This window comes from Furipterus horrens, unplaced genomic scaffold (assembly GCF_987537825.1).
Source record: "Furipterus horrens unplaced genomic scaffold, mFurHor1.1.pri manual_scaffold_17, whole genome shotgun sequence".
Classification (NCBI taxonomy): domain Eukaryota; kingdom Metazoa; phylum Chordata; class Mammalia; order Chiroptera; family Furipteridae; genus Furipterus; species Furipterus horrens.
The window spans coordinates 53,291,433-53,310,906 of NW_028327187.1; the positions used below are offsets into that span (position 1 = coordinate 53,291,433).

Below are 19,474 nucleotides of genomic sequence, written 5' to 3' on the forward strand. Positions count from 1 at the left end.
CATCTTTATAAAACTCATGTAAGAATGGGAATTTTCACATGGGTGTCTCACATAATGATAATGTGTGGCAGACACAGGCCATGAGCATGTGGGAAATGGAGAGGTATGGAGAGATGGATGAGAAGCAATCTATACAGAACATTGGCTTTCTTTGTTCCCTACAATGGGGCAATTGGTAGGGACTCCGTGTCTTCACTCCCAGGAAGGTTATGTGGGGGCGGTGACAGCAGCAGATGTGTGTCAAGGAGGATGCTAAACAGTGTGAATTCCCTTCCAGATGACTCCGGAGAGAGAGAGAGGTGCAGGACTGCACTTGGTAAGGCGCTCAGCTTCTTTTCTTAGAGAGACAAATCCACAGGGTCAATACACAGCCAAAAGCATATACTCAGGATTAAACATATCACGCTAGCTTCCAGCAGTTTAAAATATAGTCAACACCCCCATTCCCAAACCCCCCCCCCCATCTGTAGCTAAGTCAGACTCCTAAGGACAGTCTGTCTAGTAGAGATGTTTGAGAGAGGAGCTGCATGCCTACAGCCACAGCCCCTGCACTATGCTGGGCCAGGCAGGCTACAAGGCCTATGCTGGGTCTCCCCAGGGTGCACATTTTTACCAGGTACCTTAACTAGAATGAGTGGGGTGATCCAAGATGCTTGCTCCCTAGTGGACTGAGCTGCCCTACCCATTAGTGAGGGCCAGAGCACTTTGATGGCTGGTGTGGAGCTACTAGGCCTGGTAAGCAAGGGCTCCCAAGGCTGCCAGCCTGTTGCACTGGCTGCAAACAGCCCTGTGTGGCTGTTTTCTGCAGGACTACCACCTTGGGCATGAGCCCTCTGCGGTGGCTTCTGCCAAGTGACTGTGAGCCCAGGGTAGATGGGCATATCTGGAAAGAGTACCCTTTCCCCTCCACTTGGCACTGTGACCTGCTGCTACCGCCACTGCCACCAGAGGGGAGCAGATGTCAGAAGGAGCTCAAGGCCATCTGGCCTGCCTGCTTCAGGCTCTGGCTTCCTCATGCCAAAAATGGAGCAGGAAGTGAGCCTGATGTCAGCTCTCAGCCCTAGAGAAGAGATAAAATACAGCTCTGTGGAGGGCGTAGTGATGAAGGGCCTTGGCCCTCACAGTGACACCAAGAGGCCAGGGAAGCGGTAAGGATACCCAGGGCAGCAGCAGCAGGGAGACCACAGGGACAGCCTCAACACAGGGAGTTTTCGCTCCCTGGGAACTGAGAGCTCTTGGACTCTGACAGGCCCAGCGGACACATACACTCACTACAGGATGCAAGGACCACAAAGCTCAAACCTGGGGCCAAGGCTAGGGTAGGGGAGAGGCCTGGGCAGATGCCCTACTTAATAAGGGTTTTTAAGGAGTGAGTGAATGTGCTCATAACAGTCGCTGAAGTTGGGGATCCTGGTGGGTGCCCCGTGGCCACCCCTATAGCTGTTGCTGCCTGCTGCTGCTGCTGCTGCTGCTGCTGCTTAAGATTCCGGGTGGTGGACTCCTCAGCGGCACGCAGTAGGAAGGTGTAGTTCCTCACAACCTCTTCTACCTTGGCCAGCAGCTCTTGGCGCTGTGCCTCGGAGCGCACAATGAACACCAGCCGCACAAAGGTCTCAATGAGGCTGCTCAGCACCTGGAAGCTGCCCGTGATGGCTGCCAGCATGTGAGTTGGGCTCTTGTCCACGTTGGCCACATGGCGGCATGAAGCCCGGAGCTCCTTGAACTTGAGAGCCAGCTCGAGCTTATACTCAGAGATCTGGGAGACATAGGGCTTGGGGGCACGGGCCTCAGGGCTGGACACACACTGCCGCAGGACTGTCAGCAGCTCATTTGTGTCCAGCCGGGCAGCCAGGAAGCCGTCAGGTAGGCCATAGGCATGGGCCCGCAGGGCATTGATCTTGGCCAGGCTCCCCTCAAAGGTGGACACCCGAAGGTCAATCTCCTGGGTGCGGGAGGCCTCAGGGCTGCTGCTGCTGCAGGTGGTGGCATCCAGTACCTGCAGGGTCCTGCTTACTATGGGCACCACCTTCTCATCCAGCTTCATGCCAGGCAAGATCTTCATGGGGATGGAGTAGGAGAGCTCATCCTTGCCATCACTGGCATCATCTGCTATGTCGCACTTACGGTAGTAGAAGCAGTAGCGGATGGAGCAGCACTTGCTGCTTTCACTGTCCTCGTCCAACTCGGTGGGCTTCCGGTACACCTCTTCTGGCAGTGAGAACACAGCCATCTGTCTGGGGCCTTTGGTCTCAGGGGCGACTTGGACATATGAGGGGTCTCCCAGGGTTGGTGACTCCAGAGTCTTGCTTTTGGGACCCAAGCCAAGGGGGAGGCCTGCCTCTACCTCCTTGGCCTCCCTGGGCAACATGCCCAGGGGTGGGTGTGGATAGACATCTGAGGTCAGTGAGACCTTGTCACCCTGGTCCAGCTCACTGATACTGTAGTGGTGCATCAGTTTCCTGTAGTTGGGAGCTCCCAGACACTTGCCCCCTGAGGCACATTTGGTCAGGCACAAAACACCACTTTCAGGATCTGATCGGCATTCTCGGGATTCCAGGCTGGTGGAACGGATGCGCTGGACATTGGTGGGACTGCTGAGGCTCAAGTTTGGGCCAGCCTCTGGCTGCCTCTGGGTAGGCAGGACCTTGTTCTTTTCTCTCCCCTGGAGGCCAGGCACTGGTGTCTGGGGTGCCTGTGGCCGACCCCCCCGGCACATGCGTTTGCAATCACAACTACGTCTCTGCTCACGGGACATGCCAGGCCCCTGCTGCACGGGGCTGCTGCGTAGCTGGCAGCTGCAGCGGCCTGGTGCTGGGGGTTGCAAGTACTCAGTGCCTGGCAGCTCCCCCTGGCTTGGTGGCTTTAGAAGTTCCTCAAGGAACTCCAGCTCATACTGCTTTACCTTTTGCAGCTGAGCCTGTCGCTCATCAGTCTCCTTCTTCTGGCGGGTTGGGAAGGTGGCAGAAAATAAACTGCGTAGTCGGAAAGGACCTCGAGATGATTTGGGCTTTGTGGGGCCTTCAGAGGTCACTTGGGCTCCATCCAGGGTTGTTTCAAGCTTCCTAGAGGGCATGGTGCTCACCTGGCGACTGGTGGCTTGGGGCCTCAGTGGGCTCTGGCCTCGAGGATGGAAGCTGGGGCTGTGGTCTCGGGACTGGCTGATGGGACTGTAGCCTCGTGGCTGGAAGCTGGGGCTATGGCCTCGTGGCTGGAAGCTGGGGTTGTGGCCTTGTGACTGGCAGCTGGGGCTCTGCGGAGTCATGGGGTAGCCAGCTTGGGAAACCTGGCTGTTCTCAAGCTTGCTGCTTTGGGGTATGCTCTCCAGCTGCCCCTTCTCCCCTTGGCCGGACCCAGTGCCCTGCTTGTGCAGCAAAGGCTTAGCACCCTCTGGCCCACTCTTGCCTGCCACTTCCCCTGTAGCTTGCTTGCTCAGTGACTCTCGACTTGTTCTTGAAAGATAACTTTTGGGAGGGAAACTTTGAATAGGTAGCCTATCCTCTTGTGGGGACAGGTGCAGGCTGTCATCTTGGCTTCCTGTGGGTGTTCTGGGGCTGGAAGAAATCTGTGGGCTCAGCTGCTGCTGGGAATTCCATGAGGTCTCTGCAGCACTGGGATTCATTTTGAATTTAAGATTCTTATTGGCACTGCTGCTCACCATGCTGACCTCCGGCTTTCCCTCACTGACCTCAGGCCTCCCCATGCTGGCCTCTAGCCTTCTTTCTCCACTGATGAAGGGGTTCCCCAAGGCCCCACTGGGGGCGGGTAGACTCTTAGTGTGAACCACCTGCTGTAAGGCAGCTGAGATAATAGCTGGGGTCACACTGCCCTTTGGGTTCAGGATAAGCTTGGGGCTCAGCTTGACCTCCTTTGGCAGGTTCTCCCTTAGCTCAGAGACCTGCTCTTCACTGAGGGATGGTGTGGCCGGCCTCAGTGACATTTCTTGGCCTGTCCTAGTGTGGCCAGTCCCTTTGTCCTCAGGTACTGGGGACAGCAAGCTCAGATTCTTCTGCTCACTAAGCTGTGGGGACTGTGCTGGGTGCACTGCCAGGGCATATGTTCGCTCTCGCTGTGACTGGACCTCTGACTGGGGTAGCTTCCTCCGAGCGCCAGTAAGGCCAGGACTCTGGCCTGTGACAGCTGTCTGGAGGGAGGGGTTGGGATCTGGGTGCCCCAGAGAGTAAGGGGCTGTGAGAACAGCCTGGGCTGCACAGCTCTGGATCCGGAAAGGCAGATCTTTGCGGGCCAGGAGACTGTCTTTGTTGAAGTGCTGCGCCAGGAAGTAGGTGGTGTTCTGGTGCTTCATGGCAGACATCATCTCTGACATGTCTGTGAGCTCTGAAGAGTTGGTTTCATGGCCTGAGTCCAGCGATGATTCAGGGGTGATTGTGGCCAGCACAATCAGACCTGGAGGAACAGGGACAGGGCTTGCTGCACTTAACTCAAATCAAGTCCTTTCCCAATCATATGTAGAGGGTTTATGGGGGCCAAGGATAGCCAGCAGTACTGCAAGCTGAGCAAAACCAGTCAGGCGTAGGGGTTCTGCAGGGCAGAGGGTGGGAGGAGTGGAGGGGAGTGGACAAGAAGCAAGCTGTGGAGAGGTTATGAGGGACTAGAATCCAGAAGAGAACAAAAGAGGCACAGAGAAGATCTGGGCAGTTTCATGGTAAATTAATATGCAAATCATATGCAAAACAACATGCTAATCATCATTATTTTTAGATTCCACAACTAGGAATTTTTTTTTGAAATTTTTGTTAATTTTCCTGAAAAGGGCTGGCAAAGAGAGGTCCCTCTCTCTCTGGCCCTCCTCATTTGGCCAGGCCTTCCCACAGTCTTTGCAGCTGAGGCCATTTACCTGAACTTTTCCTCCCTCTGGCTACCACATGGGCCCCTAGCCTGGGAGCAGGTAGTGCTTAGAGCTCCAGGCTCTGAGCAAAAAGAAATGCCAGCTGAGGGGGCCAAACACACAGGGGCTACCTGACACCAAGGATGACCTTAACTACAGAAAAGGCGGGAGTTGATACTCTCTCTGGTCAGGCAGGCTCCTGCTGACCTCAACTTCTTCACCCTCTCTGTCAACACTTTCTCCCACCTCATGTGCTTTTTCATATGCCTTACTCCTCCCTATTCCTTTTCTGTTGTGTCACTGACCACTTCTTTTTAAGGTGTATGTTTATGGAGGTATGTATGTATGACTATGGGTGCATGTCTAACATGTGTGTTTGTCTATAAGACGGATATATGCATATACAGGACAGAGAATAGCATGCATGTTGTATGGTTTTCCCACCAAATAATAATTAATAATAGCTACCACTTACTGAGTCCTTCCTATGTGCTAGGCAGTACTTAAGTGTTTTGCATGAATGAGCTCATTTAAACTTCAAAACAACCATATGAGACATGACTACTGTTATCAAACCCATTAAAGATGACAAAAGTGAGGCTCAGAGAGGGTAAGTGCTCTGCCAGGGTCACACTGAAAGTGAGTGAAGAAGCCAAGACTTGGGTGCATCTGATTGAGAGTCCATGCTCTAGGCAGAACAAAGACCTCTGCTTGGAGCAGTGAAGACTCCTGGCTCCCCTGATCCCAAGTCACTAGGTGGTTACTGGGTCGTTTTGTTTTTCTTCCAGTCATGTGCATGCTGGATGTTCTTTGCCTGTCTTCTATATCTCTCACAAGTTTGCTTTGATCATCCATCCTGGCCTGGCTCCATAGCTGTCACAGCCCCAATCCCTGGGGTCCATCTGCAAGATATCTCCAGAGATAGAATGGCGAGAACCAGAGCTTTAGCTGGAGCTGAGCAGGAGACCCCTGCCATAGCATCATTGCTCTTGACACTATCTGAACCGCCTCTGGCCCATCCACTGCCCTTACACAATATAATGATTTTGATCTCTGCTTGGGAAAAAACAATGTCAGCTGCCAGCCCTGCCTGGAAGGAAAGGCAAGAGGGAGGAGGAATGGGCTATTACCTGCAGTCTGTGGGCTTGGGGGGTGTGGTCCTTCCTCTGAGGCTGCCAGGGCTTCTAGAGCCTGCAGAGTGGACACAAGGGCATCATCTAGCTCCTGGGCATGATCTCGGATGGTCCGGGTCTGAACGCTGTCAATCAATGTCACTGGAATCTCATCATACAGGAGCGCATGCAGATGGCGTCCTTGTTCTTGGCTCTGGACAGCCCGGCGCTTGGAGTCATCCTCATCAGAACTGTTGTCTCGGAAACCAGGAGGTGGGGCAGCAATAGCAGGCAACAGTGAAGTGCTCTCATCTTCTTCCTCTTCCTCCTCTTCACTCCCGGGGGGTGGGAGGGACATCAAGTCTACTATATTGTCACGAGAGGAACTGGGCCTCCCACCTTTGCGAGGACCCAGCTGCTCCTGGAGTTTGGCTTTGCAGGAGTCACAGTAGAAATGCAGGGCTTCAGCCCCAAAGGAATTGTCCAAGGTATAAGACCGAGCCCTGCTGGCACAAGGCTCATGGTCCAAGCTTGTTGCATCAAAGTCATCGGGGGCCACATTGTGACCTTGACCAGAACTTTTGGATGTAGGGTCAGATTCGGTCCGGGGCCTGGGCTCCTCAAAGATTAAATTCTCATTGACATCTGTCTGGCCTTCCTGTTCCTTCCTTTGTTCCTGCATGTGTAGGTAGCAAAAGCTGACAAGCTCAGAGTTGGTAGGCGGGGGTGTGCAGCGGCTTGACTTCCTGGGGCTGGTGCCCATGCCGCCCACATAACTACTCTCCTTTTTCCCCAGGTGGCCCCCAGTGACAGGGCGGTGGGCGCTGTGCATGTAATCTAAACCCAGAAAGAGAATCAACAGATGAGCCCTGGTGCTGAAGACTGTGACCAAGATCTCTTGTTGTCTCTGGCCTGGGTCTCTGGTGCACAGTTGGGTGGCAGGTACCAAGAGAGCCTTACCTGGCTGCTAGGAATTAGGGGAAGGGGAGTTAGTTGCCCATGTTGCTGTTGAACCTGAAAGTAGAGTGAGTAGAATAGAATGGCCTGAGCTGCTAATAGTCCCATCACCTCTGAAATGGGAAAAGGCATGGGGTAAGGTTGGATAGGAGTAAACACCTTGGTATCTGGGCACAGCTGGACTCTTACATGGATAGGTCTTCTCTGAGAGTCAGCTGTAAGCATACTTAAATAAGTGATATTTGTTTTATGTCATTTTTGGAACTGTCCTTGCCCCCACCCTTTTCAGAGCCTTTCTAACCCCCAGTGCTCTGTCACTCTTGTTTTATGTTAGATGTCTTCTAGCAGAAGGAAATAAACCTGACAAGTTACTACTGCTTTAGTAGGAAAGTGAAAAATAGGCTATGTACAATGCCTAAGAATTTGCCCTACAAAGAGGACTGTCAATGGAGGGACCTAAAAGAATAGAGCTCTACTAGTAGAATTCTGGGCATTTGAATGTGTAAAATATTTAAGAGAATATACTGGGATGTGCATATATAGGGGGAGAGGGTGGGAGGAACATTGCTACAATTTCTCAAATCTCATTATTGCTCTGTATTCATGTAGCGCCACACATGTAGTAAAAATGTTCTGGTCAACAGATTTTAATGATGGTGGGTCTGTGCCTCTGAGGATTTTCTATATCAAATGATTCATCTCTGAATGGTATCCTTCTCTTAGTGTGTTTTGAGGGCCCCTCCCCATGGCATCTGTGAGAATATACTCAGACAATGCCAAATCACTTTACTCCCTGAGAGGTGGCAAGCAAGCACTCATTTAGGTTGAAATCATCAGAAATAATCCCATTTAATCCTCACAACAACCCAATGAGGTAGGTGCTATCATTATCCCCATTTTACAGAGGAAACTGATCCAGTCGAATTACCCAAGGTCACATGAAGTCTGGATTTGAGCCCAGGTTTGAGGGACCACAAAGCCCATGTTTTTAACTACTACCCTATAGTTCACCATGGTGGTCAAGATGCTAGAAAACAAAACTTCAAAATACCTTTCAAATTCCAGTTTGACAGGGTCACGGTGTTAGTATTGTTTTTACACTAGAGCATACAGCCACCACAAAAGCATAGTGCTGGCACTTATCAATAGAGCCGCAAAATACATAAAGCAAAAGCTGACTGAATCGAAAGGAAAACAGCAAAAGTTGGAGACTTTGATACCCCACTTTCAATAATGGATAGAACAACTAGGCAGAAGATCAACAAGGAACTAGAGAACCCGAACAACACTATAAACCTAAAAATCTATAGAACATACAACCTACCAGCAGCAGAATATACATTCTTCTCAAGTGCACTCAGAATCTTCTCCAAGATAGAACACATGTTAGATCATAAAACAAGCCTCAATAAATTTAAAAACGAATGGAATCATACCAAGTATGTTTTTTGAGCACAACAGAATTAAATTAGAAAGCAATAACAGAAGAAAATTTGGAACATTCACATTCGTGTGGAAATTAAACATTGCTAATTAACTAATGGGTCAAGGAAGAAATCACAAGGGAGGTTGGAAAATATTTTAAGATGAAGGAAAATGAAGATATGATATACCAAAACTTATGGATTCTTGCTAAATTGGTGTTGGGAGACAAATTTATAGCTGTAAATGCCTACATTTAAAAGTAGGAAAGACTTGGACTTCCGGCCAAGATGGAGGCTTAGACGGACACGCTCAGTCTCCCTCTACAACTAGAGAGGAATAGAACTACTTCAAAACAAAAGATAACTAAGATAACTAGAAATTCCAGAAAACAAAGCTACACGGAAGCCCAACGTATGAAGTTATAAACCAGCGGCGCCCTTTGGGCAGGTAGGACGAGCGAAAGGGGGTGGTGCTATTTGCGGTCGCACCAGGGACAGCAGCAGGGAGAACAATCCCAGCGGCAGGGAGGACAATCCCAGCGGCAGTCGAACCCCGGGAGCTCGCGACCCCAACGCTGGGGAAAGCAGCCACCACATCGCCTTGAACAGTGAGACCCAGGGGGGCGGGAGGATGGATCCCGGTCTCCTAGCGGAATAACTGTGTGAATCCATCTTGGACCCCCGCCCCCAAAGAAAGCGCCACAGGGCTGCGAAATAGGTTGCGGACAGGCGCCTGTTGCTGGGTTGTGACGACAAAGCACCACAGCGCAGCGAGAAAGGTTGCAGATTGCTGCCGGTCGCTGGGTCGTGACGAGTACACAGGCACTGCCCCCTATAGCCGGCCCAAGAAAACAAAACGCATCTGTCAAAATGTGGCAGACAACTATAGAAATCCCGGTGGCACAACTCACCAGGCAACAGATGAGGAATCTGACAGATGAACAAATAAGAAACCTGTCAGAGGCTCAGTTCAGGGTCATTGTTATCAGGTGGCTTACAGAATTAACAAAAGATCTGGAAAAAGATGAGAAAGAAGCGAAAAACACTCATAACGAAAGGAACAAAACCACATACGAGACAGATTGTGAGGAAAAAAAATCCAGAGTTCATTTCAACAAACCAGAATATAGAGAAGGAACAGGAAGCAACGATGAGAGGATCAGAAACCTCTGGGACAGCTATAAAAGGCCCAACATTAGAATCATTGGCTTGCCAGAGAACGAAGAAGACGAACTAGAACTTGAAAAATTGAGTGAAAATATAATAAAGGAGAACTTCCCAAACTTGGGGAAGGAAATAGACTTACAGGTCCAGGAAGCACAGAGAGTTCCAAAAAACTGGACCCAGGGAGAACCACTCCAAGACACATTATAATCAAAATGTCAAAAATTAAAGATAAAGAGAGAATCTTAAAAGCAGCAAGAGAGAAGAAAAGAATCATGTACAAAGGGGTCCCAATTAGACTATCAGCTGACTTCTCAAGGGAGACCCTGCAGGCAAGAAGGGACTGGCAAGAAATATTCAAAGTAATGAAAATCCAAAACCTACAACTACGAATACTCTATCCAGCGAAATTGTCATTCAGAATAGGAGGGCAGAGAAAGTGTTTCCAGGACAAAATAAAACTGAAAGAGTTCATTAGATCCAAACCACTGTTATATGAGATGTTAAAGGGACTGGTTTAGAAAAAGGAGGATCAAAACTATGAAATCTAAAATTAAAACTGCATCACAAGAAACAACAGAAGCTAGGGAATTGAAACAAAGGCGAACTAAACAGGCAACGAGAGTGGAAAAAGAACTATAGGTACAGGGAACATATTGGGGGGAGGTCAACAGGGAGGGGGAATGGGGAGAGGGAGTGAGATGATATAGGAATTAAGGATCATGGTAGGAGGGAATGGAATAGACAGAGAGAGGTTGAGAAGAACTATATGCACAACTAATGGACATGGTCTAAAAGGGGGGGACAACTGGAGGGAGGGGGACCACAAGGTGGAGGGGAGAAGAGGGAAGGGAAATTGGGACAAATGTAATATTATAATCAATAAAACACATTTAAAAAAAATAAATAAATAAAATAAAAGTAGGAAAGACTTCACATCAAAAGCCTAGACTTCCACCTTAACAGACTTGAAAAAGGAGAGCAAAATCCAAAGTAAAAGGAAGGAAAGAAATAGTAACGTATAGAGTATAAGAGAAAATCAATGAATCTAAAAGTCGGTTCTGTAGATAGGTGGATCAAAAAACTGTGGTACATTTACACAATGGAATACTATGCAGCAGAGAGAAAGAAAGAACTCCTACCTTTTGTGACAGCACGGATGAAACTGGAGAACATTATGCTAAGTGAAATAAGCTAGTTGGTGAAAGACAAATACCATATAATCCCACTTATAAGAGGAATCTAATGTACAAAATAAACTAATGAGCAAAACAGAACCAGAGACATGGAAATATGGAACAGACTGACAGTGGCCAGAGGGGAGGGTGGGGAGGGTGATAATGGTAGAAAGAAGGGTAAGGGACTAGTCAAAGAACATATATGAATAACCTATGGACATGGACAATGGTGTGGGGATTGACTGTGGGAGCAGGGGTGGGCTGGTTGGAGGAGGGCAATGGGGGAAAATTGGGAAACTGTAGTAGAATAACAATAAAAAATAAAAGTTGGTGCTTTGAAGAGATCAATGAAATTGATACACATTTAGCTGTACAGACCAAGTGAAAAAAAAGGACATTCAAATTAGTAAAATCAGGAAATCAATTCAGGATTATAAGGAAAAATCATGAATAAGTTTATGCCAAAAAATTAGATGACCTAGATGAAATGAACAAATTACTAGACATACACAAACTATCAAAACTGACCCAAGAAGAGAAAATCTAAATAGGCCAATAACAGGAAAAGAAATTGAGTTACTAATTAATCCTCCCTCCTTAAAATAAAGGTCAGGCCCAGATGGCTTTACTGGTAAAGTTTTCCAGATGCTCAAAGAAGCATTTATACTAAACCCTTCCCAAAAAATAGAAGAGGAGGGAACACTTCTCAATTTATTCTATCAGACCAATTATTACCTGGATACTAAAACCAGAAAAAAACATGACAAGAAAACTATAGAGTAATTCTTATTATAAATACAGATGCAAAGTTCCTCAACAAAATACTAGACATCTGAATCCAACAACATATAAAAAGAGTTATACACCATAACCAAATGTGACTTATTGTAGGAATGCAAAGTTGGTTTAGCATCCAAAAATCAGATAAGGTAATGCACCATGTTAATAGGCTAAAGAACAAAATGACATGATCATCTCAATGGACACAGAAAAATCATTTGACAAAACTGATCACCCTCTCATGATAAAACTCAACAAGCTAGAAATAAAAGGGAACTTCCTCAAAGGTTATGTATGAAAAATCCATAGCTAACATCAATCATACTTGATGGTGAAAGACTGATGCTTTTCCCCAAGAACAGAAAAAAGTCCAGAATTTCTGTTTTTACCACTTATACTCAACATTGTACTAAAAAGTCTAGCCAGGAGTATTAGAGAGTAGAATGAAATATACAGCATCCAGATTGGAAAGGAAGAAGGAAAAGTATCTCTATTTCCAGATGGCATGATCTGGTACATGAAAAAAATATCAAGGAATTAACTAATAATAAATTATTAGAAATAAGCAAGCTCATCAAAGTTGCAGGATAAAACCTTAATATACAAAAATCAATTGTATTTTTATACACTAGCAATGAATGATCTGATAATGAAATTAAGAAACAATTCTATTTATAATAGTACTTAGCCATACATAAAATTTGTGAAAGAAAGGCAAACACACACAGGAGACTTCCGGCCAAGATGGAGGCCTAGACTGACACACTCTGTCTCCCTCAACAATTAAGAAGGAATACAACTACGGCAAAACCAGAAATAACCAGAAGTTCCAGAAAATAAATAGAAGTCCAATGTATGAAGTTATAAAGAAGTGGTGCTCATCTGTATGGGTAGGAGGGACAAAGCTGGGGCAGAGAGGTCAAGCTGTGATGGGCGGCAGCAGCAGTGGTGATGGCAACGGTGGTGGGACGGTGGTAAGCACAGATACCCGTATTTGAGGGGAGGTTAGAAACACCTGGGGAGCACCTCTGGCTGCAGACCAGACCTGTCATCTTGTGATTCCAACGCCAGGGAAGGCAGAACCCCATTGCCTCGGACTGTGAGGCCCGGAGGAGGTGGGGACAGAGGAGGAGGCTCCTGGTCTCTCAGCGGAGAATGAACAGCAGGAATCCATCTTGGACCCTACCCCGCAGAAAACACCACGGCATGGTGAGAAGGGTCACCCGGTTGTGACGAGTGCACCGGGCTCTGCCCCCTATAGCGTAGGAGGTGTGACAGCCCTGCCCAGGAAGCAAAGGTAAACACAAAACTGTCAGGATGGCACAGATCATGATAGAGATCCTGGTGATAGAGGTGACCAGACAGCAACTATCTAATCTAATGAAGCAGCAGATAGGAAATCTTTCTGAGGCACAGTTCAGAGCTTTGGTTATAAAAATGCTTACAGACCTAACAGCAGATCTTAAACAAGATGGGGAAGGAATGAAGGCTAGTCCTGCTGAAATGAACAAAAACACATATGAAACTAGTGGTGAAGGAAAGAAAACCAGGGATCAAATCAACAAATCGGAACATAGGGAAGAAACGAACAATTAACCAGTGCGGAAAGAGGAAATGAAAAATGAAGAAAATGAGGAGAGGCTCAGAAACCTATGGGACAGCTATAAGCGGGCCAACATCCGAATCATAGGGTTGCCAGAAGGTGAAGAAGAAGAACTAAAAATTGAAAAATTATGTGAAAAAATAATGAAGCAGAAATTCCCGAACTTGGGGAAGGAAACAGAATTACAGGTCCAGGAAGCACAGAGAGTTCCAAACAAACTGAACCCAGAGAGAACCACACCAAGATACATTATAATCAAAATGTCAAAAATTAAAGTTAAAGAGAGGATCTTAAAAGCAGCAAGAGAGAAGAGAAGAATTATGTACAAAGGGGTCCCAACAAGACTATCAGCTGATTTTTCAAAAGAAACTCTACAGGTGAGAAGGGACTGGCAAGAAATATTCAAAGTAATGAAAATCAAAACTACAACCATCATTATTCTATCCAGTGAAGCTGTCATTCAGAATCAAAGGGCAGAGAAAGTGCTTCCAGGACAAAGTAAAACTGAAGGAGTTCATCAGATCCAAACCACTGTTATATGAAATGTTAAAGGGACTTGCTTAGGAGAAAGAGGATGAAAACTATGAACACTAAAATGAAAACTGTATCAAAACAACCAACAACAGAAGCTAGGGAACCGAAACAAAGGCAAACAAAGTAGGCAACGAGAGTGGGAAAAGAATTATAGGTATGGGGAACATTATGGGGGGAGGTCAGCAGGAAGTGGGAAGTGGGGAAAGGGAGGGAGATGGTACAGGAATTAAGAAGCATAGTAGGAGGGAGTGGAGTAGACAGGAAGATGTTGAGAAGAACTATATGCACAACTAATGGGCATGGACTAAGGGGGGAGGGACAACTGGAGGGAGGGGCGGTTACTGGGTGGAGGGGAACAAAGGGAAAAGGAATTGGGATAACTGTAACAGCATAATCAATAAAGCATATTACAAAAAAGAAAAAATTGTGAAAGAAATTTAAAAAGATTTAAATAAATGGAAAGGCATGCTATGTTCATGAATTCGAAAACTTAATAATGTTAAGATACTTCTAAAATTGATCTACAGATTCAAAACAGTCCTTATAAGAATCCCAGCTGGCTGTGTAGAAATTGACAAGTTAACTCAAAGATTCATATGAAATCACAAGGGACCCAGAGTAACCAAAAACAAACTTAAAAAATAACAAAGTAGCAGGATTCACACTTCCTTATTTCAAAGCTTACTACAAAGCAATAGTAATCAAAACAGTATGATACTTGCACAAGGATAGACATATAAATATGCAGAATATAATTGAAAGTCCAGAAGAAATCCTTATGTTCAAATGGCTTAATTTAAACACTGACAAATAATTAGAATAGTTATATCTCCAAAGAATATATATATAAATGGCCAATAAGCACATGAAAGGATTCATGATAGGAGCCATGATGCAAATCAAAATCACAATGAGATACATTTCATACCAACAACCATGGATGTAATAAAAAAAGATAGACAATAACAAGGATTGGCAAGGATATAGTGAAATTGTACCCTTCAACACTGCTGAAGGGAGTACTGAGTCAGGAGCTCGAACTATCAGTTCAGGAGTTCTCTACCCCAGGGTATTGTTCATAGGTCCCAGCAATGCACCAGGTGCTAATTACCTATGACACAGCTTAACAATCTTAATTGGCTGCTATCAGAGGTGGCTCCCAGGGGTATGTCCAATAAGAAGGTGGTGTCTCCTCTGAGACAAGGGCTGGAGGTCTAAGAGTGGCTTATCTCCCTGCAAAATGGAAATATCTCTCAACACCAGGCTATCAAGGCCAGGTGATGCACAGCCCACCACTTCGTACTATGATTTCCAGATCCGAGGAGCAGCATAAGGTGGTGGAGCAGAGAAAATGTCCCTGAATGTCCCTAGGAGAAACAAGATGGCAGAAGAGTAAGTGGAAGGTACACTAACCTCCTCCCAGGACTAGTCTGAATTTACAACTTAATTTTGGAGAAATCATCTGGAATAACCAACCAAACACTAGCTGGAGAAAAGTCTTATAACCACGGAGAGACAGAAAAGGCCGCTACATCACAATGTGACTGGTAGGGAGTGCAGAGACGCGGAAGGGCTGGCTGGACTCCCACGGGTGGCAGCTGAAGGGACTGAGAAACAGCTCAGCAGCCAGGGGTTCCCCCTGAGAAGGGCAGGGTCTAAACCCCCAGCTGGGCTTCCCAGCCTACAGCAACAGAGTGAAAAGTAAAATAGTATCCAGCTGTGAGAAGCAAAAAGCCACAGGGTTTCTTGCTAGCCGGAGAGAAACAGCTGGAGTAAAAGAGCTCTTAAGCAGATCACATACGAAAATATTTTGGCCCCCACTTACCCTGGGCTCAAGCAGAGGGAAGGCAGAGAGGACTGGAGACGCTTGGGGAGAGTTTGGTGTGGTGGCTTTGAGGGGAGAACTGGGGAAGCAGCCGACCAGGTCCCAGTGCTGACTCATCCCCAGTACTGCAGGCAGACCATTCCGCCCCCCCGCCCCCCCTCCAAGTGTCGTCAGCCTGAGGGGAAGCAAAAGCCCTGCCTACAGGAATTAAGCTGCCACACTCATGGTCCTAAATCCTGACTGCTAATCACAGATTGAAGAGATTAACAACTAAAGAAGACAGACAAAGGCAGTAGATCCCTGAAAGTCTCCAACAGGCTGCCTAGGCCCAGACTGGTACAGGATCTGATGCCACCAGAGGCAGATCCAGGAAGTGCAGATCATTGTAAGAAGCACCAACAAACAATAGGAGTCACAAAAATGGGGAGACAGAGAAACAACCCCCCATCAAAAGGAAAGGTACAATCCTCAGAAAGAGTGCTAAATGAAATAGAGGGGAGCAAACTATCAGATATGGAATTCAAAACATGGATTATGGAGAAGCTCAATGAGCTCAGCGGAAACTAAAAGGAACTCCAGAAAAACTATAAGGAACTTACTGAGAATTACACCAGCATGAAAAAGGACATAGAAGCTATTAATAAGAGCCAGGAGGAAATGAAGAATACAATCTCTGAATTGAAGAACACAGTAGAAGAAATTAAAAGCAGGCTAGAGGAAGCAGAAGATCGAATCAGCGAGCTGGAAGACAATGTAGACAAAAACTCCCAGACAGTGCAACAAAATGAAAAAAGACTGAACAGGACTGAAGAGGTTCTAAGACAGCTGCAGGATAACATGAAACATAATAATATCCGTATCATAGAAATTCCAGAAGGAGAAGAATGAAGAATACAATCTCTGAATTGAAGAACACAGTAGAAGAAATTAAAAGCAGGCTAGAGGAAGCAGAAGATCGAATCAGCGAGCTGGAAGACAATGTAGACAAAAACTCCCAGACAGTGCAACAAAATGAAAAAAGACTGAACAGGACTGAAGAGGTTCTAAGACAGCTGCAGGATAACATGAAACATAATAATATCCGTATCATAGAAATTCCAGAAGGAGAAGAAGAAGAGCAAGGGATAGAAACCTCTTTGAAAAACTAATGACAGAAATCTTCCCTAACATGAGTAGAGAAAGAGTCACACAAGTCCAGAAAACACAGAGGGTCCCAATGAAGATGAACCCCAACAGGCCCACTTCAAGACACATCATAATTAAAATGGCAACATTCAAAGACAAAGAGAGAATCCTAAAGTCAGCAAGAGAGAAACAACTAATAACATACAAGAGAGCTCCAATAAGGCTATCATCAGATTTCTCAGCAGAAACACTACAAGCCAGAAGGGAATGGCAAAAAATATTCCAAGCAATGAAAAACAAATGCCTACAACCAAGAATGCTCTACCCAGCAAGACTCTCATTCAAAATGGAAGGTGAAATAAGGAGTTTCCAAGACAAAAGAAAGCTAAAAGAATACATCTCCACCAAACCAGCATTGCAAGAGATGCTAAAGGGTCTGCTTTAAGAGGATGAAGAAACAGAGAGAGACAGAGAGGAACACGAGTACAAAGGGGGGAAATGGCAATGAATAAGTACTGAAAGAAAGAAGGAACTTCTACCATTTGCAACAACATGGATGGAACTAGAGAGAATTATGCTTAGGGAAATAAGCCAGGCAACGAAAGAAAAATACCTTATGCTATCACCTATTACGGGAAACTAATGAACAACACAAACAAATGAGCAAAATTGAACCAGAGGTGTGTAAATGAGGAATAAACTAACAGTAACAAAGGTGGAGATGGAAGGGAGAGAAGAGGGTAAGAAGAGGAAGGGTCTAGTCAAAGAACATGTATAAATGACCCATAGACATGGACAACTGGGTGGGGACTGAATGTGGGAGAAGTGGGGGAAGGATGCAGGGAAGCAAGAGGGGGAGAAAAGTGGGACAACTGTAATGGAAAAACAAACAAACAAAATTTTAGTGGGGGAAAAATGAAAATATAAAGAATGGAAATGCAATTTTAGTGAATATTAGAAGAACAAGGATTTTCCTTCACACTGTATATTTTTCTCCCTATCTGATCCCTTCAGATTTTGGCATTCTAAAGAAGTAAGTAATGACATAAGTTTCTTTGCACAAAACTAATAAGACCAGTTGTTAATAGAGATTTTTTTTGACTAAGACTTTGACTGGGATGTCATGCCTAAAGGAGACATGCTTGGGCTCTGGTTGTTACCAAAAAGCCCTGAGGAACTGGGATTGACTTTCAAAGGTAATAAAAGCCCACGAGATAAAAGACCTGGTACCTTGGTTGGATGCGTGATCCACGGCAATCTTTCCAGGGAAGGAATGAAGGCTGTTTTCCTGAAAGATGGCTAGAAGGGACCTTAAGGCACAATAGAAAACCAGAAGGACTTGGAAAAGACAGGTGTTTACAGGCAAGGCTGAATGCCAGGTATGTGGTTCTGCTTCTGTGCCCTGAAGGGCAGACTGAAGGTCACCCTAAATGTTCCTTGCGTAAGTTCCAGCAAAGCAAAACTAAAGATTGTAAGTGATCATTTTTTGCTCTTGTTGTGTTTATGCATGAACAGGATAAATTAAAAATGGACTTAATGCAGTCCCTTTATGACAAGGAGGGTAATCTTAGGGAGAAAAATCATGATTCAAGAAAAATCACAATGCTCAGTAGTAGACTATAAAGTAGTGCAGCTGACCGTTTTTAAAGTTTCTTTTCATTTAAAATTTGTTTTCATTTGAAAGGTAAACTATGTCTGTGGTATTATCAAAGATGTTTAATTTACAGGCAAGAAGAATGTCAAATGCCTTGCAACTAGATGTCTTTCCAATAAGACAGTCCTACAAACTTAGAGACTTATATGTGGGCTATGTTACATAAATTGACACGTTTTCTGTTTTCAAAGGGCATAAGCCTATGATCTCATTACCTGAGTGATTGTCTGTACGTATAGGCCTCACTTAATCCTGTCTTCATCGCTGCCTCCTGAGACTGGACAGTTTGGCTGAACTAAGTGGCTGGGTTGGTGAAAAATGGGGTGGTCTGTGGGCTTCACTTTATAACTGGTTTCTCTTTTCTATCCTAATGGCTTGGACAGAAAGGACCCAGAGTTCTGATGGGGGGGAAACCTAAAATATTTCCCTTAGCCCAAACTAAGTATAATGGGCAAAAGGGTTTTGGACAGGTGAGATGTGCCTGGCACACCTTCCTCCAAAAAAGCTCTTTTTTTCCCTAATGTGGGACATTGAAAAATTAATCCCTGCCTTCTGTTATCTAGGGGTTATGGATTGAATAATGTCTTTTAACCCTGTTGCCAAATCTGTTGCCCCCAGAATACAACAAGGATGCCAGCCTGTTAAACCAAGCACGCCATTATCCGGGGACAGCCAACTTTCCTGGAGCCTGAATGATCCTTCCCCATGTGGGAAGGCTACCCTCCCCTCCACACCTCCACTCTTATTAGGAATTTCTGGACCCAAGGGTAGGTAGGATGACAGCCATGTCCACCTTGAAGCAACTAGAAGAGCTCGAGACCTTCGCCCATTGTCCTTTATAAGATTATAAAGGGTCTTAAGTCTGAGAGGGAAGGATTGTTATTTTTTATTGTTAAAATAATTAATTAATTGATTATTTTAAAAAGAAGAAGAATATATGATAGGGTGAGGCAGGAGAGCTTGTATGTACGACCCATGGGCATGGACTTGGGGGGTGTATTGTTGGGGGAGGGGGGGTGCTGGGCAGAGGGGAGCAAAGGAAAAAAATAGGAACTATTGTAACAATAAAATCAATAAAATATACTTAAAAAAAGAAAAAAGAAAAAGAAAGGCTTTCCCAGAAAAAAAGAAAAAGAAAAGAAACCTAAGTCTTCCTCAGACACAAGTTTATAAACGCCAGTAAAGCCAGGTGTGGTTGGCTGTTATCTGGAATAGCATGTCTCCCAGATTGCAAATCTGCTGTAAATTGCTCCTCAGTTTTTCCCAAGGGAT

At 45.7% G+C, this 19,474-nt stretch overlaps 1 protein-coding gene across 1 annotated transcript in view; it reads right to left on the reverse strand.

Moving 5' to 3' along the window:
- Positions 1-460: 460 nt before the first annotated feature.
- Positions 461-19,474, reverse strand: part of FRMPD3 (FERM and PDZ domain containing 3) — a 162,872-nt gene continuing 143,858 nt past the window's right edge. The window contains exons 14-15 of the mRNA XM_090264719.1: positions 5,977-6,795; positions 461-4,404 (exon numbers count right to left, since the gene is read on the reverse strand). Coding sequence (XP_090120845.1) covers positions 1,346-4,404; positions 5,977-6,795 — 3,878 coding nt within the window. The 3' untranslated portion in view covers positions 461-1,345. The remainder of the gene's footprint in view (positions 4,405-5,976; positions 6,796-19,474) is intronic.